The sequence below is a fragment of the Xiphophorus couchianus genome, chromosome 2 (genome assembly GCF_001444195.1).
Source record: "Xiphophorus couchianus chromosome 2, X_couchianus-1.0, whole genome shotgun sequence".
Lineage (NCBI taxonomy): Eukaryota > Metazoa > Chordata > Actinopteri > Cyprinodontiformes > Poeciliidae > Xiphophorus > Xiphophorus couchianus.
The window spans coordinates 16,637,102-16,661,513 of NC_040229.1; the positions used below are offsets into that span (position 1 = coordinate 16,637,102).

Sequence of the window (24,412 nt, forward strand, 5' to 3'; positions counted from 1 at the left end):
TAAATTGAATTAAAAGTCTTTAGGAATTTTAATTAAATTAACACAAATTTTTTTCTTCCTTTTTTGTTGTTCTGTTGATTATTTTATTCCCAAATAAAACTGTGCTTAAGGCCCTAAAAAACACTGGGCTCTGTCTAAAAGTATATGTATGAATGAATGAATGAATTCTAATAGAATTTAGTGCGTTTGGATTTTCAGTCAGGCATTTGTAAGGACAGCTTAACAGAGATCAGTGGTCCTGTGTGCGTCCCTGTTGCATAGAAACGAAAATAGTCTGGGACGTCGTGCGTTCACCAAACAGTTTCCCCTCAGAAATTGGACCAGAACCTATTCTGCGGTAAACAACACCCGTTTTAATAAGCTCAGTCATTGTTTATTCTCTAGATTGTAATTAGCGGAGTTGTTACATCTTTAGCTGGGATGAACAATGAAACGTAGGGTCTGAAAACTCATTACCAGCCTGACCATGAAGCCAGTAACGGTAACCGTGCCCTAGTCAGTTTAGGTGTTCTAATATGGCAAAAATAAACACTGTTGAAGCAGTTGAGTAATCGGCTAAAGAAGCTAGCTGGCTGCTGATGGGAGGCTAGCGGTTCTATATTAACTCTGACCGAGGAGATTCACCTGGCGGTTCTCAAGTCCTCTTTAACACGACACATTACTGAGGAACCAGGGCGGAAATGGCTGATCACATTGGCTGCATCCCTGAACTAGACCAAAAGAAATACGATGCACGCGAACAAGTGAAGATCATTTGCCTGGGAGACAGCGCTGTGGGTAAATCAAAGTGAGTCTCAGCTGGAATAACACAATAACCTTTTTTTTCCGCCTGGCTGTCTGAACATCGATTCTGTCCTTTCCTCGCAGGCTGATGGAGCGGTTTCTTATGGACGAGTTGTATCCTTAAGTTGCTTTGTGTGTTTTAAATGTAAATGTTTATGGTCGAGATTACTTTGGATCTTTAACACTCTTCGCGCAGTCGTCCACAGCAGCTGTCCACATATGCGTTGACTTTGTACAAACACACAGCGAGCGTAGGAAACAAGACTGTTGCAGTCGGTGAGTGATTTTGCTCTTGTAACATTAGTTTTACCCAGATGAAAATCATCACACGCTGCATTTAAGAGTGGTTGCTGATTGTGATCCACAGATTTCTGGGACACAGCTGGTCAAGAGCGATTTCAGAGCATGCATCCTTCATACTATCACAAAGCTCATGCATGTATCATGGTAAGACACAGTTGCTTTTTTAAGACCATAAAAACAAAATCAATCAGTAAAAACATTTTTATTAGGTTGGTCTCCTATTAAACCTCATAATATTTGCTGTTTTGTTTTCAAGTCGTAATTTAATGTGAATTCAAGAGATTTGCATGTGCACAGAGCTCTGTTAACATCAGCCAACTGGTCAAAGTTACTTTGAATTTGTCCATTTCGACTTTTCTTGTTTTGTCCTCATTTGATTGTAATCATATTCCTCCTTCAAATTCATTCTGTACGACTGCAGTAAATGTCTGAGATAAATGTGAGAACACTGCATAGCTGCTAAGAACATTTTCTTAAACATAATACAGACAGAAGGGGTTGTAAAAAATAATCAAGGAAGACTAAAATGGTCAGATTTATAATCAGAGATCTTCAGGGAACATTTCCAGATGAGTGTAAAAAAACACATTGTTAGGTGAATACTTTTCATTAAGATATATATTTTTTTCATTTCCAACAATGTTTCTTGTGAAACTGCAGGATCGTTACTTCCACTGGATGGTTCACACTGTCTGGATACACGTTTTCACTTGTTTAACTGAAAGTTGTTTCATTGTTCTTCCTCTCAGGTTTTTGATGTTCAAAGGAAGATCACATACAAAAACTTAGCCAACTGGTATAAAGAGCTAAGAGAGTACAGACCTGAGATTCCCTGTTGTGTGGTAGCTAACAAAATCGATGGTAAGTCTGGTTGTGGCATTAAAGCTTACAATTATTATTCAGCTGCTACAATACATTAAAGTAGAATATGTGGTATTGCTTTTTCTTAATTGTAAAATAGGTTTTCCTTCTTGATTAGGAAAAGGATTATTAGATTAAAGTGACGTTTCTTTCTTCCATCTGCAGCCGACTTAAAGGTCACACAGAGAAGTTTTAGCTTTGCGAAGAAACAAGGGCTTCCATTTTACTTTGTCTCAGCAGCGGATGGAACCAATGTAGTAAAGGTTTGGCTTTGTTGTTTTCTTTTGCTCTTCTTCATTTTGTAGCAGTTTTACATTAATGGACAGAATAACAATATTCCATTTAGTCTATAATAATAGTACAAATAAGTAAAACTGTTACCAATCATTTCATAAGCTTTCTGCGTTACTTCATGGTTTGTGGTTGGTCTTTAAACTAATTCAGTAAATCTAATTGTAGGCTCTAATATGTCTTAAATTAAACCAGAAAGAAATGTTGACATATCAATACCTACTCTTTATTGTCTTCATTACACAAGACATAATCTTGGCATAAACTTGTTTTTATTTCAGTTTTGAACCTTACTGTGTGGCGTTAGGGACTGATGTTTAGTAGGCTAGGTGTAAAATCCAACAAACCAGACCTAAATTTAAGCAATTCAAGTTTACAAAGTTATATTTAACTTGCTTGAGATATAAAGACAGTTAAATATAAAGCAAAGAAGTTAGTTATTTTGCCTAATTCATTTAGGTCTTACATTTAAGTCCTACATTTGTTGAACAAAGGTCTTAAATTTAACTTGGGTCTAAATTTGAACTTCTCAATGACTCTCCTGTCGTTCACTGTCCCATCAGATGTTCAGAGAGATGATCAACAGAGCAGTGGACTACAAACAAAACCCCAGTGACTTCATGGATGAAGTGTTGGAAGAATTAGAGGTATGGCTGTCCTACTCGGATACTTTTTCAGATTTCTAATAAAGACCTGGAAATTTCCATCAATATCCTTTTTAAATGTATTTTACATGAAGACATTTGCTAATCTAGTTGTAGGAATTAAGAGTGCAAAAAAAAATCAGATTAAATTTTTCTGTCACACTTCCTTCACAGAACTTTGACCTGGAAAAGAAAGAGGAGAACTCTGAGGCCGAGGAGGACGAGCTGAAAGCAGAGAGTCCAGAGTTGGCATGAAGGGTCTGAATCAACTGGCACATTATTTATTCTTGTCTAAGTTTTGAACATTTAACTTACTGGATTGAAAGTCTCCTGCTGGAAACTGGCATGTGATCAATTTCAATCACTGTTGTCCATCTGTCCAGTGCGAGGAACCAGGAAATGAACCCAAAGTAATAATTTGGTTCTGTCTAGCTTTTCAGCTTCTGTGTTTTAGCTCCTATGCTCACAATTTGAAACTCTTATAGGGATAGTTACTTTAATAGAATGTTTTCTGGAGTGTGACAAAAACTGTACTCTGTGTAATAACAATGTGAAGCATGAAAAACTGACACAGCAAAGATAATGTGCAATTATAAAGTGTATTTCCTGCTGTTCTCAGTGTTTGTGTGTAGTGTTGTGTGGAGCGCCAGCAGGCTGCCGCATCTGTTGGCTGCTTTACTTGCATTAATTTTATGATGTAATTTTTTTTTTCTAGCGCCTTGTAAATGAAAGCCTAATGTACCCTATAACCAACTGTGATCATGACCCTTTGCATCTTGCTGTGACGCCGCGTAATCAACTGAACATCAGCGTTTTATAAGAAACAGCTGCTACTCATACCCGAGTCTGTTACTGTGAAGATAAGCAATTTTAATAGGTATAAAGTTTTGAGATACAACTTTTGCCTTTTGTCAAGTTTTGTTTTGCATTTGTCCAAATTCTCTGACTTTTTCAAACTTTTTATTTGTAATTGGAACAGAAGCAAAATTATAGAAAAGCGACATACATACAGGCGGCTGAATGTATGTAGTTCAGTGAAAAAGGTGTTTGGTCCCTCACAGATTTCAGATTTCTTCAGTTTCTTGGTATTTTTACAGTTTCAGATCAAACAGATTTTAGTGACAGATAAAGGTAACCTCAGAAAACATAAATGTTTTCAAACTTTCATTTGACATTTTAAAGTAAAATCTTGACAACTGTGAGATGGACTTTTTGCATTATTTAAGCTAACCAGAGGTTTTGGAGACATTTTTGCCTGCTCCCTTAATGTTGCATCATGAGCATTAGCTTTAATGATTAGAATGAGGTCCACATTAATGCAAATGTTATGATTTATTTCATCTCCAGTGAGTAATTTTGCTAAATTGGCAAATCCTGGAAAGGTCCACCACTGTGCAGTCGTCTCTATTTTCCAGAAAATCTGATTATTTTATTATTTACAAAGAGAGTAATGGATTTTTAACATGCACTAGTTTGCTTTGGAAAGTTTTTATTTTACCTTAAATTCAATCATAATTTGATTAGTATTTTGTCTGCTTATCTTGTGTGATGATATGAAACACTGAAGTATGACAAAAAAGGGAACAAATCTCCACTGGGGAAATACTTTTTAACAAAGCATAGATTAAAGGTTTCTAATCTAAGCTTTTACTACTTTACCTCAAGAAGCTGCTGGCATAATTTTGGTTCAAACTTTAGCCATTGCTTTTGGCAGAACCGATGAAGTTCATTTAATTGGTTGGTTTCCTATTATAACCAGTTTTTAAGGTTTAGAAATGTTCAACTTTCCTGACTTCAGAGCATTAGAAAAACTTAATGTTGACTTTACTTGCAACTATGACCTCTGTCTAAATGTTAGTCAGTGTGTAAGTATGCATTTGACTTGGATTTTAAAAAAATAAACACAATATAGTCTTATCCATCTAATGTTAGTACTGGGGAAAAAAATATTTATTGTATGATTTTATGTAAAAACAAAAAAAAAAACAATATTTCAAACATCTTTAAAGCCCAGATATTAATATACTCATTGATATGAACATGTACATATCTGCAACTGAGTCAATATCACTAAATTATTTACATTAATAAAATTTTGTTTATAGATCTTCAGGTCTTTGAATGCCATTTATCTGTTACCCGTTTGGCCGTTTCCTGTCAGCTTCATTAACATTGTCTGGCCATTTCTATAATGGTGATAATGTTGAAGATAAAACAGCATATTTAAGTGTTTTGTGAGCCAAAGACATCACTAACTCATTTCCACTAATGAGACACTAAAGCAGGAACAAAAATATGCCACCTCATGTTTTAATTATAAATTTATTACATAATATAACAAACATATATCTCTGAGGTGGAGATATCCAGGGCAACGTCTCAGCTCTTGCCTCAGTCTTTACCATCGCCCTTGATTTTTTCACATGGAGAAGACTTGGTAGCCTCTGGTTAGCTTGGGCTGTTAGCATAAGCTCTTATGTATCAGATAGTCATGTCCAGAGGAAGAGAAGTTGTAGATGAGTTGCCTGGTGATTAGAAGCCGAGAAGGGGATGTTCTCAAGTGAGACAAGGCTGAGGCGTTGCAGTGATACATCCACCGTTCTAAACTTCACAGTGCAAACAAGGAGAAAACCAACAATGAAAGAAGTAAAACCTCTGATGATAAGATCACTGGTTCCAGTGTGTCGATGGGTACCAGGGAGTTTTTTTTTTATTTTTTTTTTAAGAAAAGACACATTGCTTCTCCTCAACTGTGTAGATTGTGCTTTGTTGATTAGGAAATATAGAGCCTACCTCTTAGAACTTATTTGACCTAGTGATGTGTCAGTCTGTTACTTGCTGCTTATCTAAATGTCTTTATTTGTAGTAAACTTCCACAACAACCCAACTCAACCATTGCTCTAATCAAGCCAGCCTGTGTCTGAGATCAGACTATTTTCTGGGTACAATAACTGTTGTCATTCAAATCATGTAACTGTGTTGCTATGTCGCATAATTTAAAGACGAATGTCAAAGCAAGTAGAAATACACAGGCTGTATATATGTTTATACATACGTAAATCTATATGGAGACATCTTTATAGCCTGTGTCTTTATGAAGTAAGAAATAAAAGTGCATCTCAGTAAATTATTTTATTGAAAAGTTTGTTTTAAAATGTTAGATGAAAAACTAAAACCCATTTATGTCGATTCATTACACACAGAGGGACATAATTCAAGTTTTTGTCTCTTGCAATTTTGCTGATAATTCCTTACACCTAATAAACAAAATGTCACTTGAGAGCTATTAAAATAGATGCAACAGCTTGAGGTGAAGGCTGATTTAGAAACACATGTAATCTAGATGTTGATTGTTAAGGTTTTATCAAGTCTGACGCTAGCGCATCCTTCTACCATGATATTAGTAACATTACATACTTCTGTCTGCTGACAAGCTTTATGGAGATGTTGATTTAATTCTCCAACAGGACATGGCTTCTATCCAAATCCTAATCCATAAATACCAGCACTTGGTTTAATGACCATGATATCACTGTACTCGACCTAAATAACATGATCTATGAAGTTTCATCATGAGGAAGATGAGATCCAACAACAGGCAGAAGCCCTCTATTAACACAAACTACAGTCGGATTACCTCCATGCCACACAGCACTGATGCAGTGCTTCATGCAAAATCCAAAGTAAGCCCCAACCAGATTTTGAATGCATATTTTGTGCACCAATCTGACATTTCTGCCTAAAAATACCTTCCTTGTTTTGATTTTATATAACATTTTTACTTTCAAAAAAACTAAATTGGGAATTTTCTTTTATCTATGAGCGGCAATCGTAAAATGTAACCGAACTAAACATTTGAATTATGTCAACTTGTGTGTAATAAGGCTAAATAGAACATGAGTATCACTTTTTCAAAGGAATAACAGAAATGAATAAACCTTTCAATGATCTTATTTGAGATACACATGTACTTCCACCTGCAGGAAAATACCAAAGGATCAAAAAAAAATGTCAGTTCTCAAGATTACCAGGAGATGGCACCATATTGTCGTAATACATAACAGCTTAAGAGTGCTGTAACTAAGATAGTCCTAAAGCAAAAGACAAATATACAGTTAAGTTACTTTTTGGCACATTTTTTTTGTGTTGTTTGTTCCTCACTGGTTCATCGCATATAGCATATTCAAAACTCAGAATCTGAAAGTCTGAAAAAGGAAAAAGGAGAGCTGCCAGACAGAGTGCAGCGGAGTGGAAATGCCATTTGGGAAAGGCTGTACAGAATTAGTGACACTGCATAAGAAGCACCTACGCAGTTCCAAGGTGAGATCTTCTAGTCTTGACTCAGGAGTAGAAAATTTGACAGTGTTTTGCTTATCTCTCTCTGTCTGTCTGTCTCTCCCTCTTGGGCAGAACAGTCCACTTTTTGAAGACATAACTCTGAACAAAAACACAATACACAACGATGAGCTTCAGTGTTGAAGATGAATGCATGTGCATTTTTCTGTGTGTGTGTGGGTGTGTAGGGGTGTGTTTGTGTCTGTGTTGTTATGTAGCACAGCCACAGCCGGCAATCTCTGATGGTACAGTAAGGCTATAGTGGACTAACGCCAAAGATGTAAACCCCAACAATTAACCGCACTCTCACGGTCGCATGCATTCTCTGCATCTCACTCCCAAACAAATTACACAGACGTGAAAAAAAACAAAAAACAAGCATTTGCACACATGCACACTCATTCACACGCGCACGGTGAAGAGGAACAAGCACACAGAGAGATTCAGGGAATCCAGATGCACTCATGCGCTTGGACGATGGGTGGCTTTTATGTTAGCACCTTGTCACCTTGTTTTGTGCAAATCATCCCCTAGTTCATAGTTCAGAGTTCAAAAGTTCAAGAGTTCATAGAAAGAATAAAATCTGCTCACCTTTTCCACAGGTGGTTAACTATGCATATATGCCAAACATTCATATATAGATCTATATACTTTTCAAAAAATTTATAGGAAATCTATTATATATACATTGCTTGTGATTTAAAAAAAGCAAATATTTGTAGTTTGTTCTTTTTTCTTTCTTTTTTTTTACAAGTGTAAGTATGTTCAGAACGGGCAGGAGATTTAGTTTTTCTTCCCCACCACTCTAAAATTCAAATGAGTAAAATATGATGTTCCACACGCTACAAAATCTACCCACAGTGGCCGAAGGTAACAAATCAGCAACAGAAGAAGAAAGAAAGGAGAACTTAACACTGCAGATAAAAGGAAAATAAAGAGTGAGGTCACAGTGAGGCAGTGAGTGCTATTCCTACAGCTCCTATATAATGATTTTGTTCACCGCCTGCTTTTCAGAAAGGACAGGAGGGTGGGGGGAAAAAAGATGCACACAAGTTTTTGCCAAGGGAAAGTGCCTTGGCTGAATGCTTCTGATGAGCAGAGGTTTTTAGTGGTAACAGACATTTCCTGGCATTCTGTCAGAAAAGAAGACAGCTAGAATGCCAAAATGCTTGATTTTTTTTCCCTTTGTAGCATGAATAAAACTCACTGGTTTTCACTGCCAGCTGAAGCTGCTCATGAGTACAATTGCAGATTTGTATTGTTAAAAGAAAATTCAGCTTTTTTCTCTCTGTTTTACAACCTGGATTTTTTTTTTTAATAGTTCTGGCTGATAATATTTCACTCGGTAAGAGTGGTATACCTAAAAAGAAAGCAGCTGCACATTCAGGTTGTCAAATACTGAATTTTCTTTAAGACCTTTTACTGTCTTTCCCATCCCCACTGCTGAAGAAACTATACACCTGTTTGATAAAGATTTATGTTGTTAGGAGGTCGTGTGTGTGTGTGTGTGAAAAGATTTCACTGGATATAAATCTTCATAATCTTAAAAGAACTGTGGCAGCTGTGTTGGGTTTTGAGGACTGAAAAACCTCTGACTTTTCCACCTGCAAGGGACTTTTCTGTTAACTTTTCAAAGTTAAAACCTGGAGATTTCAACTTCTGAGAATCAAACTGAATCAATTTTTTGTATGGTTATCTTACCAATAGAATTTTATTCTAGCCCATGCCTTTGTTGAATATTGTGTTTTGCTTTGTAAATCAATTATTTCAATTGGAGAAAATTAGTTTTAAGTTGAGTTTTTTTTTTCCTTTTATTTGGCTCATTAGTCCCCTCTGACAAAAATCTGAGACTGAAGCAGTGGGGATGGGTTTCAGCTGGGGTCTTAGCCTCACATTACGGGATGCCCTTTAGAGTGACGGAAGACCATAAACAAAATAAAAACGTACAACAACATAATGCAACTCGTCATGCTATGCCTCAACAAAGGTGATCACACAGAAATTTCTGTATGTATGATAAAAAAATTAATTTTTCTGTATTTATATCTTGTTTTCTTTCAAATATATATATATTTATATGTATATATATAACTGGTAGAAATGAGTAAACTATTGGTGGATTAGATTTAAAGACCTCTTTCTGTCTTCTATACTAAAACCAAAAACAGCTGCGAATTCATTTAATACATCTTTTCTTTGCAATATTGTCTTTTCATCTGAAAGCTATACTTAGATACATATATATTATATTATGCCATATAATAGTAATATATATAATATTCCCTTTGGAAAATCAGAAAATTAATTATGAAAAAAGCCACGAGTGTTGGTTAAACATTCTCCAAATATTATAGATTGCACAGTCTTGGTACCAAGGCAGAGGGGGGTTTTCCTCCTGCGGAGCTCCACCTCTGGGCTTAAAAGTCTTCAGTTTAAAAACGATAGCAGGTACTCAGAAGACACACCTTTTCAGAGCTGCTATTTCCATAGCACTGTGTTCGTCAGAGTTGATTTCAGTAGAAATATTTTTGAAAGGCAACTGAGTTTTCTGTTTGGAACGAGAATCCTTCCTCCTCCTCTCTTACTCAAACTGCTGAAGGCCTTCAGAGGCCTAATACGAGAGGGGAGAGAGGTAGAGAGGGTGCAGTGAGAAAGTGTGGGTGTCATTAAGGAAACAACGTAACTTTTCAGAAACCAAATGATCTAATTGGAGCTCCCGTGATTCTTCTTAGCAAAAAAAAAAAAAACAAAAAAAAAAATCAGATATCCTTTTTGGGATGTCTAGTCTGATTAGCTCTAGGCAAGAAGGTGGAGCCATAAAGTGAGTAGGGGGTAAGAAAAAAAAATGGATGAATGTACATTGTATGAGTATTGCCTCTGCCTCTTTAGTGCATTGCCAGGTGTGGGGTATTAATGCAGAGCAGCAAGTGTCACTAGGAACCACAGGTGAACATTTTAATACTGAACATAAAAGCAGCTGGAGTAACAGAGGAGCGTGTTCAGTGGATCCCTTATTTTCATCTAATTCAGACTCTGTGTCTTTCTTTCCTGTTGCTCTTTTTCAGGGCAAGGGTCAGCTCTCCAGCAGCAGTTTCAGTGCTCGCTCAATGTTCATACGGTGTCCGACCCGTGTCACTCCCAGCTCTGCAAAGTCATCCTTGGTTAGAGCAGGGAGGTGAGAGCCTTCGATCTCGTGTTCCTGAAACCCTGCCCTGTGCTCTCCCAAGTTGATGCTCTCAAGCCAGTCTCCAACATCGTACTTGTTCCACAGGTGGAGGGGTTTTTGGTGAAAGGGTCGAAGGGCTAAAAGTGGTGAGCCTAATCCAGGGGAATGGGAAGGTGATGGAGAGCGAGAGCGAGAACGTGCGCTGGAGCTCCTCATCACAAAGCGCACCTCTTTAGGCTCCTGGGGTAAGCTGAGACTAGAGGACTTGAGGATGGTTTGCGGCGGTGTAGTTGGTGAGGTTGGCAGGCCGAAGCCTGAGAATCGTCCAAGGGGGTCACCCCGATCAGGTGAGCCTGAGCCGGGGCTGGGCGCGCGTCTGGTGACGGGGTAGCGGCTGCCAGGGCGGATGGTGTATGTGGTTCCATAGCTTCTCTGGGAAAGGGTGTGGAGCTCGCCTAGGCTGCTAAAAAGTCTGGTGGAGACACAGAGTTTTAAAATCGTCAATAACAAACAGTAAAAGATAACATTGAAGAAAGAGACCAAGCTTTTTGGTTTACAGTGCCTGTCAAAAGTATTCATTCCCCACTTTTACATATTTGTTACATTAATAACCACAAAGTTCAGCATATTTCATTGGAATTTTATGTTACAGAGTTGTGCTACACAATATATCACAAACTTATTTTATTGAAATATCACTGTACACAGTTTGCATATAATGGAGAACTGCCTGGACCACAACAAGGGTACCATATATTCAGGCACTCTGGGGTCCAGATCTGCTATGAACCCAAAGCACAAAGACATTAACACTTTTTATTTAGTTTTCTTTTTTGCTAGCCATTTTATTCATTCACAACATTCACCATTATTAATGCATGTCATATGTTTTTTTAAAATTTTTTTTAAATATTGTGCAGGTCTATGACAGGCTAACACAAAGTAACACATATGTAAGAAGTGTAGGGAAAAAGAAAACATAATTTTATTTTTTAACAAATAGAAATGTGAAGTGTGGTATGCATCTTTATTGGGTCCTCTTAAATCTAGTACCCCTACGAAACTGTGGTGCAACCAATGCTCTCAGAAGTCGCCTAATTAGCAAAGTTTGGCTATAGGTTATTAATTTTAGCATAAACAAAGCTGTACTGTGAATGCCGACTGAGAGCTATAATATCAAACAAATGCAGGCAGGTTTACAAGGAAAATCTGAAAAGCACTAACCTAACATTGTTTAACAACAATGTTTGCATTGTTGTTAAACAACTAATTATAATGTGTAAAGACTTCTATGTATGTAAAATGTACAAAGCTGTCTTCTCATTTTATTAAAAGATAAGGCTTATTTATGCTGAACCTGAAGCTCAGACCTGATAAGATGACCATCCAACCCAGTCTTACCATGTGGAGCCTTTCGAAGGAGTTTAAAAAACATCTTATGCTTCTTCAGCAGACACAGTATCTGGAGCCCAACAAGAAGTACTCAACAAAGATACCTCAACACTGTTTAAAGAACAATAAAACCAAAGACTGAGCTTTATCTACGACTAGTCTAATGGAGGGAAAGATGATTAGAAAGAGAGATGGAAGAGAGTGCAAAGCTAAAACTAAGAAAGATTGTCTTGGTGGAAGCAGGCAGAAGCAAGAAGGATATATCTAAATATCATTCATGCATTTTATCCAGAATTTATCTCTCTACTCTATTTGTTTGGAGCTTTACTATGAGTGACTTTCGAACGACAAAAATGTAATGGAGCAAAGGATGCTCAGGCTGGAAAAAAAATGATCAGATTACAGGGAGCCAACGGGCTGGGATGAGCTTCATGCGCACTTACACAGTTGTCCTGCCCTCCTGGGCGCACAGTCAGTTCTAGACCAATCAGATCAGAGCAGCAGGGCGGGGCATGCAAGGTGAGCAGAGAGAGAGCAATGGGAGAGAATGTTAGCATCACTCCATGAGACACAGCCTGCTAACCAGACCCAATATATGCTTTAGCCAACTCTGCTGCCTTCAAGGTCCTGTGTGTGTGTGGGTATGTTCTGATTCTGGATTTAGATGGATTTGCAAATGTGAATGTGCTTGATTACAGCAGCAGAGTAAGTTTCAGCACAACAAAGTCTGACCAGTGGGCCATATGAGAGAGAAATGAGCACACTATTCACATGTAAAACACTGTACAAAAAAACGAAACAGGCAAACAAACTAAAAAACAAACACAAATGAATAAATAAATTGAAGGCACATGTGGACTGGAAACAGTCACGGACTTTGTGATTCAATAAAATAAAATTATTTTCAGCTTAAACATGATTATGTAAAACCTACAAGGTGAACCAGTAAGACAGTCAGGGACCATGGCTATTCTCAACACAAACACTGAAAAACAAAACAAAGCTCTGCAGTATACACAAACAGCTCAAAAAAGAAAACCAAACACCACAAATGAAACAAAATTAGAACAAGTTTCTATCATATACAGGGTTTGGGAAACAGTAAAGACAGAATGGAGCATTGTGGTGTGTGGAGGGTGTGAGATGGAGTAGCATTACAATTAGAAGTGCTGGGAGGCCAATGATACATGAGAAGTCCTCCAGCAGGTGAAAAGGATTAAATGTAAATGCAGAGTGACAGAGAAAGAGGGATAATGGTGTGTATGATCATTTTTTATCACAGCCAAAGGCAATTAACTGTCAGAATGGAAATGGTGGGAGGGTGAGAGGAATCTGAACTGGATGTTGCATGAAGTGCTGTGTTTGAAGTCGTGGCCTTTTTCACAATCCACAAAATTCAAGAACTCATTTTTATACTTTTAAACTATTCCCTACTCAATATTTTTACTAGCCAGAACAATATGCAAGTCACTTTGACCATCAATACAATCTGCTAGCTAGGGACCTTGGTTCCTAGCTAGCAGATTGTTCTGCTAGCTAGGAGAATAACAAAATTCTGACCCCTTAAAAAAACAAAACATAACATCCAGAGTATCTAAGTAGACTGACAAAATGAACCCAGTTCTAAGGACCCCCATCTCAAAGCCTAAAGGATGCAAAAAAAAAACAGTGCCGTGATACCAGTGCAATGGCTGACATCACCATAACCACAGGTGTCAATATCCCTTCCAATAACAGCTACCGGTGCCTCTCAATTAGTTAGAATATCATCAAAAAGTTAATTCTGTTTAGTAATCCACATTGGAAAGTGAAATGCCTCCGTTATATCGATTTACTACCCACAGTGATATATTTCAAATACTTATGTCTTTTCATTTTGATGGCAATGGCTTACAGCTAATGAACTCAAGTTCAGTTCCTCAGAAAATTTGAATATCGCATTAAACCAATAATAAGGATTTTAGTACAGAAATGTACTAAAATACTGAGTAGTATTTCTGTGTACTCTACAGTGTATGCATTTAGTGCTTGGCCAGACCTGAATACTGCATCTATGCAATGTACCATGGAGGCAAATAACTTGTGGTACTGCTGAGGCGTTAGGAAATCCCAAGTTGTGTGTTGTGTTGAACATTGTTGCGTCTAGTGTCTCTCATCTTTCTCTCAACAATCCTTGATAGATTCACCATGTGGTTTAGGTCAGGTAAGTCTGCTGGTTAATCAAGCTCAGTGATGCCACAGTCACTGAAGAAGGTATTAGCCAATTAGCCAACTTTATCATCTCTATAAAACTTGTCAGAAGATAACCTAATATTATTAGTAAAACACAATAGGTCAACACCAATAGATGACATAGCTCAACAGACTGCAGAATGTTTATACAAGACCTCAAGGGACTTGAGTTGATGATGCATTTCTCCATTCTTCTTTGCCTCCAGACTTTAGGACCTGGATTTCCAAATAAAATGCAAACTTTGCCTTAATTGGAAAAGAAGACCTTCGATGACAGTCTAGCAACAGTCAAGTTCTGTTTCATGTTAAAGACACTTCTGCATGTATCACAGCTGCAGTCCATGTCTTGAGGACTTCTTTATGTGGTGGCATTTAAATCACCAGTAACAGTCCATGCCAATTTTGTAATGGGTTTGCTTTACAGTCTTCTCAAGGCTGCAACTATCCCTATTGTTAGTGCACATTTTCTAAAACATGCATTCCTTCCACATAACATAACTTTACATTATTAAGCTTGAGAGTTAAGGTCTTGAATAACAATCCTTTTATGGTCTACACTCTTTGTGGAGGGTATCAACGACAATTGAACAATGGTCAAGTCAGCAGTCCTACCAAGAATTTTGCTGGATAAAATAAAAGTAGGTAAATGTAAAATAGTTGTTTCACTTGGTGTAACTTAAAAATTATAAAAATAAATTGAACAAGTATACAATATAATGAATCTGAATAATATATGAGTTTAATTTTTTTAATTGAATTACTGCAAATTAACTTTTTTTTATGACATTCTACTTCATTGAAATGGAAATGTACTTTGATAGCACAGTACATTACGAAGCAGTGGATTTTTATGTTATGATTAATCAGTGTACAGTAGGGATCCATCCATCCATCCATCCTACTCGCTTAACCGTGCAGGCATGTGGAGGGTTGTCTATCTACAGTGGTCATTGGACAAGGCAAGACAACTTTATTTATATAGCTTTATTTATATAGCACCTTTCAGGACAAGAGGTGGGATAACTCTGAAACCAAACTATTTCTGTAGACACGTAACTAAAACTCTAAGAAACAAGCTAAAAATATATATTTCCACATGCAAAACATTACATAGAAATTTAAGTATGACATCAACACTAAACTGTATAATCAGTGTGAAAGAGCCACACTAATTATACAGTTTTAGCTATATGAATTTTTAAAAACGTACCCCAAAGTGAAAGGTATATTCCTAATTATGAACTTAGTTTGTATTTGCTACTAATGTGAACATTAAAATTTCTTGTGACATTTTTAAATTGTTCCTTGAAACAATCTGAGTTTTCAACAAGATGGGGAAAAAATATATATATTCACATAATGCAATTTTTTCCAGCAAAAGCAAACCTCTCATAGAGGAAAAATAGATATCCCACCATTTATTTGACAGTTATGTAAAATGACCTTTGACAATGTTAGGATTTTGCCTTTTGCTTGGGTGAGTAACAGGGGTAGGTAACTCCATAGATAAGAAAAGAACATAACTAACACACCATTATATTTAAGTCCTGTTCAAATACTTCTTAAAAATGCATCCCCAAATCTTTGAAGTCATCACTTTACGTATCATGAAGGTGGTAATGATAAGGGGAAAAACTGTATTTTCAGTTTTTGTCAAGTTTTGTATTGTGATGTCTGCAAAGGGTAGTGGATAGAGGGATGTATTGTGTAACATTTGAACAAAGACTTAGGTAAACGCAGGAAGGGTAGATACTAGCGGGTCATAGGTTAGAAATAAAACATAGCAGTGTGTAAGTAAGAACATGCCTTGAATCATGTTACATTGTTTGCACTAGTAGTTATTTTACTTTACATACACATTCGTATGTGAGTAATCTATACCCACAGACAATTTTTATGACACTAGCTTATTGACTACTACAAAATTTTATAAAAATGTCAAAGATTATAACTGTGACAACTACAGCATTTGACAAATTACTGCTTTTAAACTACTTATTTCTAAAACAAAAAATTCATAACAATCATAACACCTGTGTTGTAAAACTTTTATGCAAACAAGGTAACAATGTTTTAAGGGAAACAGATAAAGAAAGTTGCTAAAAGGTTTTCTAGATGTTATTGTGCTTAGTTTATAGGGTAATTGTGTAAGGTATATTAAAAAAAAATTTGGTTTACCCTAGAGTCTATAACTTTAAGGTCTAGTTTCCTCGGTGTCCCCACATCTGCAGAAATATAGAGGATTTACATTGCACTTTTAGGTATGTAGTAGAAAAAACACCCACAGAAAACAAACTAAACCATCACTGTGTCTCAGATGTCACAGATAACCTTCTAGCAGCTTTGTGAAACTTATGTTCTGTGCCACTGTATGAAGCTAAAACCAACTATATGGCATAAGGACAGGAATTTGCTTGATACTTCTAATCTAGAAATGCACAGAGAAATCCGTTGATGACCAAAGTTATACGGTTTTCAGCTTGATTGGCTTTGAACAATAACAGGTCTATACAAAATCTAAAATCAAATCTATTTTCTATTAGTGAAAGAGCCACTGTCATGATGTGTGTTTTTCTGTGTTTATTTAGAGTTTTCTGTGTCCTTAAGTCTCTTCGTTGTCCTGTCCTCCCCTTAATTGTTCCCAGGTGTGTCTCGTTCTGTGATTACCCTCCCGTGTATTTAATTCCACCTGTGTTCTTTGTTCCTCGTCTATGTCTAGTCAGTTCGTCGTCAGTGTTTCCTTGTGCCTGCTGTTCGTTGTTTTGCCTGGCTTTCCTTAATTAAAACATTTATTCATCATACCTGGGTCCGCTGCATCTGCCTCACCACCTTCACCACACCGCTTCATGACAGCCACACTAAGAACTACTGTGTTGCACTGACAACATTACTTTTTGGTTTAGACACAATTACTGAGTATTGGTTGGTATCTATCAGTGAGATATATAATAAGGCTTTAGACTATATTTATATTCATATTTATATTCATATTTCATACTGTATTTTATTTTATTCTGGAGTAACCTCACAACACTGGAACCTCAAAACACTGTCCTGAGCCCTATGCAACGAAATTTCATTCTGTATACACCCTGTGCATGCAAAATGACAATAAAGTCAGTCTAAGTCTAAGTCTATATTGCTCAAAGTATTCAGTCATCTGCCTGCAAAAACTCAAGTTCATGAATGAAATGTCACTCCTAATTCTCTAGAAAAGGTTTTTACAAGATTAAGTTGTATTTAAGACAATTTTTGACAATTCTACCAGAAGTGCACTTGTGAGGTAAAACATTGACGTTGGCCAAGATGTAGCGTCACTTCTTGTTCATCCCAAAGGTTTTCTATGGGATAGAAGTCAAGACTGCATAGCCAGTGAAATATTTTACCCAAATTTGCCAGCCACTTTATGAACCATGCTTTGAATACTAGTGCACAGTGATGTTGGAATAGGAAGGGACCATCTCGAAAATGTTCCCATAGTATTAGGAGCATGAAACTGTCACACAATGCTTTGATATACTTAATTATTAATAGCTAATTTCTCTTTAACTAAATGGTAGAGATTAACCTCTAAAAATATAGTCCCACACCATATTTTCCTCTGCACCAAACTTTGCATTTGACACATCAAGTCCTGATCCAATGCTTTCTAATTGCACTTGGTGATCCCAGGCTGTGGCTCAGTGGCAGTAGCTTGGATGCTAACCATGATAATTATTCAAATAAGGTGCAATAGAAACAGGTCAACAATATTTTTTGTTGTAAAATAAATAAACAATTCCACAATGACTGTTCTCTCATCCTTATAATAAACTTGTATTCTGCTCCCAGTATAAAAAATGATTGGCTGCTTACACAAAAAAGGCTAGGAAAATATTTTAAATGTGGTTCTTTTATCCTCTAAGTTTCAATTCTTATAGAGAAACAAAAATCTACTAAAAATGTATCAGGAGGTCAAAGCTTCACAAAACTGGAGGTTGTAAATTCTCCATTAAATTTTTAACACAAGATCTCTACATACCACTGATTTTCACAACAATGAATGAGACATCTAATCTTTATAACCATCAACAATAGACTGCTAATAGATTTACATGAGGTGAGTGCAGCAAGCCCAAACATACAGCAGAAATTGACGCTAGAAAGTCATGTATTAAAGGAGTAACAAAAGTGCTGACAAATGATTAAACACTTATATAATGGTGGTTAAATGCTATCAATCTCCTTTGATATGCATTTTGTCCTGTTGGAACTAGGCACTCTGCACTGATAAGTACAACATGAATAAACTTTAACAGTATCATTTTGCTGCAATTCTCTAATGTCTTTAGTCACTCAGTGCTAAAGACATTCTTGATATTCTCTTACCTTGCACCTGCCACAGGTGACTTTCTCCCAGGGTCAAGAGAGGCTCCCAGTGGCTCCTCACCCAGTGACCTAGTGTCTTTACTTAACTGCTGTAGACGTGAACTGAGCTCTCCCATAACTGATGGTTTTGCGCTCTCATCTGCACCTAGCCCGAGTCCTAGCCCACCAAGATTACCCAAACTCCCAATCCCTAGCCCTACCCCTGGTCCTCGAGATTCTACCAGATCCCCCCACAACTTGGACCTCCGTTGGAAGAGATAGCGTGGCTTGGTTGGAGCTAGACCAGTAACTGAGGCGGAACCACCTGCAGGAAGCCCAGCTCCACCAGCTGCTGCAGCAGCCAGTGCAGCAGCCTGTTGCTGGGACAGCAGCTCACTATCAGAGCTCTGCTTCAGCAAAGGGTCCCTGAAGGTGACGGGGCCTTTACTGCCTCCTATCTGGGATTTGAGTCGAGGCTTCGGAGGCACTGGCGGCTTGTCAAGAACAAAAGTCTGCCCGTCAGCATAGGAGGTGTGCGTGGTGTGCGTGTCAGCAGGCTCGCCACTTTCTGAGGACAATGTAGACATGCTGGAAACTGTAGAGACGGTGCTGGTGGTCTCAAGATGGTGGTCTCGCTCTCTGTCACTGGAGCTGCGCGTGTCAGCCTCCTCCACACCTGAGTCAGCTGCAGAACCAGCCTCGCCCACTGGTGGGGGCTCCAGAGGGTCAGAAGTTTTCCCTGAGACAGCTGCTGTACTGGGTGGTTGTGGGGGCTGAGGAGGCTGAGGCTGGGTGGTTGTCACAGTTGGAGTTGTTGGGGTTAAGGGAGTTTGGGGTGTTGGTGTGGCTGGTGTAACAGGAGAAAGAGCAGCTTTAGCAGATGACACTGGTATCCCCTGTGCCTGGGCCAGCAACCCATTTGCAAACTCATCTGGTGGAGGAACCACCCCAATCTTACGTAGCTCCTCTCTTGTTTCCTCATCGCTGGAAGATAACATAGCCGGTGGTAAGGTGACCGTGTAGGCATCCGCATCCTCTTCTGAGCTTCCCTGAGCCAGGGTCTTCTCTTGGGCAGGACTGGCAGGACGCTGAGTTTGAGGCTGAACCTGGAGTTGAGTTTGGGGCTGGAGAGCTGTGGGAATGGGGGATTTAGCCCGTGGACTCTGTGATTTGCTGGGCTCTATGGTTGCAGGCACAGGTTTCTGTTCAATCCCTGACCCCATCCCAGCAGCCTGACCATTGCTGGTCGCGTGAACCATGATCAGCCCAGCTGTCTTCTGCTGTGATGTATCCATAATGCTGATCAACATGCTTTTTTTATCCTCTAGTCTCTTTTCCTCCTTTCTCTCCTCAATTCTAGCTTCCATCTCTTGACGGAATGAAATAGGGGATGATGATGTAGTCCACTGTGGTTTGATGGCTTGAGGAGCCAAAATATTAGCTGGGGAGGATGATGTACCATACCCTGCTGCCTTGGCGCTTTTAGGTGAAAAAGGGGGAGATGCAGTTACTCCATCCCCGTGTGGAGACTCTTTGGTCTGAGTGTCAGAGAACATTACAACCTGGCCTACTCGCTCTTGTTTAGTCCGAGGCTCTGGGCTGCCAGTTGGGGACTGACTCTGAGAGGTCAGAGCTCTCTCCCTTGCGGCCAGCGCAAGAGCTAGTGGTGAATTTGGGTCCAGAGGCTTTCCTGTGAGTGGATGGATAAAGGTGGTCCCACTAGGTGAGGGGCTCAGAGCCAAGGCAGGGGGGGGAAGCTGCCCAAGCTCTCGAGTTAACAGCCGTTCATCGATGGAGTGAGACTGAGTCAAAGAGGGGGAGTCAGGGCTTGTTGTAGGTGACCCTTCCATGGTCCCAACAGAAAGGAAGACAGTGGATTTCCTCCGCTCTTCAAGGCGACGTTCACGATCTTTTACTGCTCCAGCAATAGCAGCAGCAAATGGACCTTTACCCTGAAACATCATCTCTCCTTGGGCTCGCAATCGCTCTCGTTCAGCCATGAGCTGCTGCTGGTAGTAGTCGACACGGCTGGTGTGCGTGTGCCCATGTGGGTGTCGTCCTGAGGGTGAGCTCTCTCGTGAGTGGGCAGCAGCTAAGGCTAGGCTAGCCTTTTCTTGTGCATCTTCTACCTATCATTAGCAAAATGAAAAGGAACATTTCATCTCAGAAATCCTTTGGCATTTTTTCAGAATAAATCTGAAATTGTTATTAAGATACAACCTACCTGTAGCTGTTTCACCAAAGGACTTTTCTTTCTTTGGGGCTTTGTGGGTGTGAATAGTCCAATGCTGAACTGACCCACATTTGCGTAAGGGTTGTCAATTACCCTTCCCTTTCTTTTGATTCGCTCTGGTGGAGTAGCAGCAGAGGGACGGGGAATTTCTGTAGGTTCTACAGGTAGGTGGGAGGAGTCCTGTAGGATGATCATTGAGCGAGCTTTCTTCTGTCTCTCGATGTGTGTGGCTTGCCGCTGAGCGGCTTCGTAAGGCAGGTCCAAGGAGGATGGCTTGAAGCTGGAACGGCCTCCAGGCTCATGGCCTTGGCTTTGGGTCCGAGATGGGGGAGGAGGAGGGCAAAAAGCTGGAGGAGGACCCGTGTCTAAGTAGTAAGGAGGTGGAGGAGGTGCCGTCTGAGGAGGTGGAGGGATAGGATGGGGTTGTGAGTGGTCTCGGAGGCTGTCTGTCATAGAAGAACTACGTGGAAATCTGTGCTCGCCTGCAAGTGCAGACAGTCTATCCTCTTCGGTGGCACCTGTTGACGGAGGGAAAGGGACAGGTTATTTAATTATGTGGCACAGGTTACTATCAAAGAATCATTTATTTAAAATATACCAGGTTCACACTTAGTTAATGACAAAAAATGGCTTTCAACTGGAAACCAGCTCAATTTATGATTTCTTAACAAAACATCTTATGATAAATCTTCTACAAAATATGAAATATTGTTAAAGTTGTTTCGAGAGCCAACAATTCCATCTGTATTTATTACAAAACCAAAACATCTGCACATACTAAACCTTATATTTGCTGGGGTTTCTCTTGTTCATTTTCTACAGAACACTGTGCTAAAACTGCTCTATAGTCACCTACTATTTGGATGGTAACTATGTATGAGAGCCAGCACACCAAAAATTGTGAGCAATATTAGATAATGTGAGGATTTTTGCACTAGGCTCTGTTTCATATGAATTTGTTCACATCTCCTTTACAAACGGCAACATTTATACATTTTTACATTTACATTTCTGGTCTTTGTTCTGGGAAATTTTGACAATTTTCATTATTATATTGTGTTGAGTAAAAGCATGCTTTCAATTTTCACATTTTTTACTGCACTTGCTTGGACATCTTGCAGTCCCTTCTGGACTAAATACTGTTTTGAAATCAAAATTAGCTTAAATTTTTATGGTATTACCATATTCTTAATTTTTTTATCAAAACCAGAAGCCTTAATGTGTTTGATGTTACTTTATTTAAAATGGTGATTTTCCATAAAACACATACAAACAAAATAAAACGTCTTTCTAATTTAATTAAGTAAACCATAAATGAATGTTTTACCAAAAGACTTGGTCCTGGACATGCCTTTAGGGAATGGTATGTGACCCCTCTCGATACCTGGGTGCAGACCTCCATGTAGCGTCATCCCTTGTCTCTCAAACAGTGACTGCAGCACAAAATTCAGAACTTAATGTGTAATCAAAGCCACCTTACAGAAACTTCAGTAAGATCTCTATAACTTATCGCAGAAATAGCCAGTAACTGTGTGGAGCAAAATTCTTCAGCTGTGGAGCTTAAGAGTCATTACCAGTTATCTCAAACTCCTGATGTCAGTCTTGTGCCAAGACAAAATCTAGTTAAAATGTTTAGGGGGCAAACACTTTTCCCCACAGCGGCAGATTACATTGGTAAGTTTTTGTCCTTAATAAATGAAATCATCATTTAAAAACTGATTTTTGTATTTACTCGTTTCATTCTTATCCAATATCAAAATTTATTTTCTAATCTGAATCATTAAAGCGTGACAAAAAAAGAAGAAAAAAACAGAAGAACTTTGTAGGGGACCAAACACCAAAAACAGCGTATTTCAGATAGAATTGGTATGTAGAGCAGCATGGCACATAGAGGTGTCTGGAAGTGTGCTGTGTGTAGGTTCACTCACACTGATCTCTGCTGGTGTTATTCTCCTGCTGGTAGGCCGTTGTTTGACAGTGGCTGCTCTGTAATCTGCCTCCGGGGGCTGAGAATGCAACATAGATTCCTGCGATGCCAACATCTCATCTAGTCTTTCTGTTAAAAAGGAAATGAGCCAGAACTAAATGCTAAGATGTAAGACCATGGAAATGTTCTATTATAATCTCCGACATGGATGTCAATGGAAGAGAAAGAAAAGACAAAATCCAAAACATAGCTCCATGCTACAGTGTGAAATCTTGATTTGTGTTTTGGGTGAAAAATGATTTGTAAATGTTTGCTAGTTCTCTTCTCTGGAACCAAGAGGTGAAAAAACAAAGTGAAGAACTAAGGACAGCCAAAGAAAGTCAGCGCGGTTCATCTGTTCTGTTGTCCGAATCAGTGAAATTCTTGTATAAATTATTCCTCTCTTCTACCGCTACTCACAACTGAAAATAAAAGCAGCAAGCAGGGAAAGCCTACTGCAATGCACATGCACAACAGCAATAGAAAACTTCAGGGCACAACTGGTATATATTTTACTGTCTGGTGCACCCTTTCCTAATGCTGCCCTGGGCAACTGCTCAAACGGCTCAGATCAAAAACTGCCTCTGGTCCAAATCCGCACTGCTCTAATGACACAGCAGTGATAAGTCATGATTATGACGCTCAGAGAAGTGTCAAACTCACCTCCTCGTCTTCTCCGAGCAGAAGCTTGGTGGGAAAAAGATAGCGTCAGCAGAGGAGGGAAAATGACAAGAACAAGGCGACACAAGTGACTATTCTAAAAGTTAGGAGACACGCCATATTTTAATGACAGAGTCAAGTAGAAAATATGAAACAAAAGGAGGAAGAGAGTGTTGAGTTTGTTCGCCAGTTCTTAGGCACTCACCCAGTTCCTCCAGCTCAGCCGTCATGGACTTGGAGCGCAGCGTCAGGGTGGTGCTGGGAGCTCTCTTGGGTGGAGGGGGAGCTGTGGAGACAAGGCATGGAGTTGAGGATGATGTTGCTGTGGATGAAAATCCTTTGGCTTTGCGACTCAGTGCCCTCTTGGCGTCCCCCAGTCGGCCGGCCCATCTGGTTTTCACTGCTTTGATTTGCGTGTAATCGAGGGAACTGGAGGTCTCGCATTTGTTCACGCTGCGGCTGAAGCTCAACTTCTTCATGTTTCTCTCTTTGTCTGATGGCTTATTAATTTGTCTTTCTTCGCAACTTTCAGGTTTGTAATCTTTGTGCTGCCAGAATGTCCCTCTGTTGAGGAGCCCATTGGCAGTAAATGAACAAGTCACTCTTCTCTGTAGCATCCCGAGCTGTTTGAATCCTTCCATTAAACACAGAACAACATAATTTGTCTGCTACAATAGTAGGCATAAGTGCAATGTGTGCATAAAGGAGAGGGAGCAACCCATCCATCTTCCCTTTAATATACTGCCCGCCTTGAATTTAGCAGATGTGCAATTGATAGAAACACATTAACACTTCAGTTTACACTCACATGCCTGAACTCGCACAAAGAAAACTCCTTGAGGGAAGACATAACGACACGAGGGCCGACAGACAAAGAGATGACAGCAAATTTAACAGCTAAGGAAAATGATGCGCTGCAGCCTTTACATTACAAGAGCCCTTGGGAACCTTCCAAGCTCACTACACACACAAACACACAAGGCAACTGGGCTGTTAATTCCCAGGCAAGGCAGTAAATCATATCTGCCAAACAATGGATTCAAAAACCAAACCACAAAGTTATAGGCTTCAAAATAAATGCAATTAAATATTGTGCATAACTAAACTGGAAAGAGAGCAGACAATCTAGCAGTAACAGAAAAATATCATGCAGTAAGACAGTATCGGTAAAGCCACAGCCCATTAGCAGTTTTTAGAGG

The 24,412-nt window shown here is 39.0% G+C and overlaps 2 protein-coding genes across 7 annotated transcripts in view; one reads left to right on the forward strand and one right to left on the reverse strand.

The window, feature by feature from the left end:
- The first annotated feature begins 116 nt into the window (after positions 1 to 116).
- Positions 117 to 7,006, forward strand: rabl2 (RAB, member of RAS oncogene family-like 2). Of its 2 annotated transcripts, XM_028039713.1 has the most exons (10): positions 117 to 787; positions 868 to 897; positions 980 to 1,059; positions 1,151 to 1,230; positions 1,836 to 1,947; positions 2,113 to 2,210; positions 2,802 to 2,885; positions 3,057 to 3,759; positions 6,350 to 6,565; positions 6,866 to 7,006. In XM_028039713.1, exons 1-8 carry the CDS (start codon positions 681 to 683, stop codon positions 3,135 to 3,137), a joined length of 672 nt encoding a protein of 223 aa, XP_027895514.1. In that variant the 5' UTR covers positions 117 to 680; the 3' UTR covers positions 3,138 to 3,759; positions 6,350 to 6,565; positions 6,866 to 7,006. The 2 variants fall into 2 exon arrangements, with proteins under 2 accessions (XP_027895514.1, XP_027895507.1); XM_028039706.1 differs by having other exon boundaries at positions 6,350 to 7,006.
- shank3a (SH3 and multiple ankyrin repeat domains 3a) overlaps positions 5,186 to 24,412 on the reverse strand; it is a 153,501-nt gene continuing 134,274 nt past the window's right edge. The window contains exons 18-26 of one of the 5 annotated variants that reach the window (XR_003598389.1): positions 23,419 to 23,499; positions 23,217 to 23,240; positions 22,516 to 22,643; positions 21,915 to 22,020; positions 20,579 to 21,105; positions 18,376 to 20,483; positions 16,186 to 16,232; positions 12,219 to 12,253; positions 10,768 to 10,855 (exon numbers count right to left, since the gene is read on the reverse strand). Coding sequence is in view for 4 of the 5 variants with exons in the window: in XM_028039662.1 (XP_027895463.1) it covers positions 10,291 to 10,855; positions 18,376 to 20,483; positions 20,579 to 21,105; positions 21,915 to 22,020; positions 22,516 to 22,643; positions 23,217 to 23,240; positions 23,419 to 23,499 (3,539 nt within the window). In the remaining variant the exon portion in view is untranslated. Of the gene's footprint in view, positions 10,856 to 12,218; positions 12,254 to 16,185; positions 16,233 to 18,375; positions 20,484 to 20,578; positions 21,106 to 21,914; positions 22,021 to 22,515; positions 22,644 to 23,216; positions 23,241 to 23,418; positions 23,500 to 24,412 lie in introns of all 5 variants that reach the window. The other 4 variants (XM_028039674.1, XM_028039688.1, XM_028039662.1 and 1 more) reach the window with 4 other exon arrangements.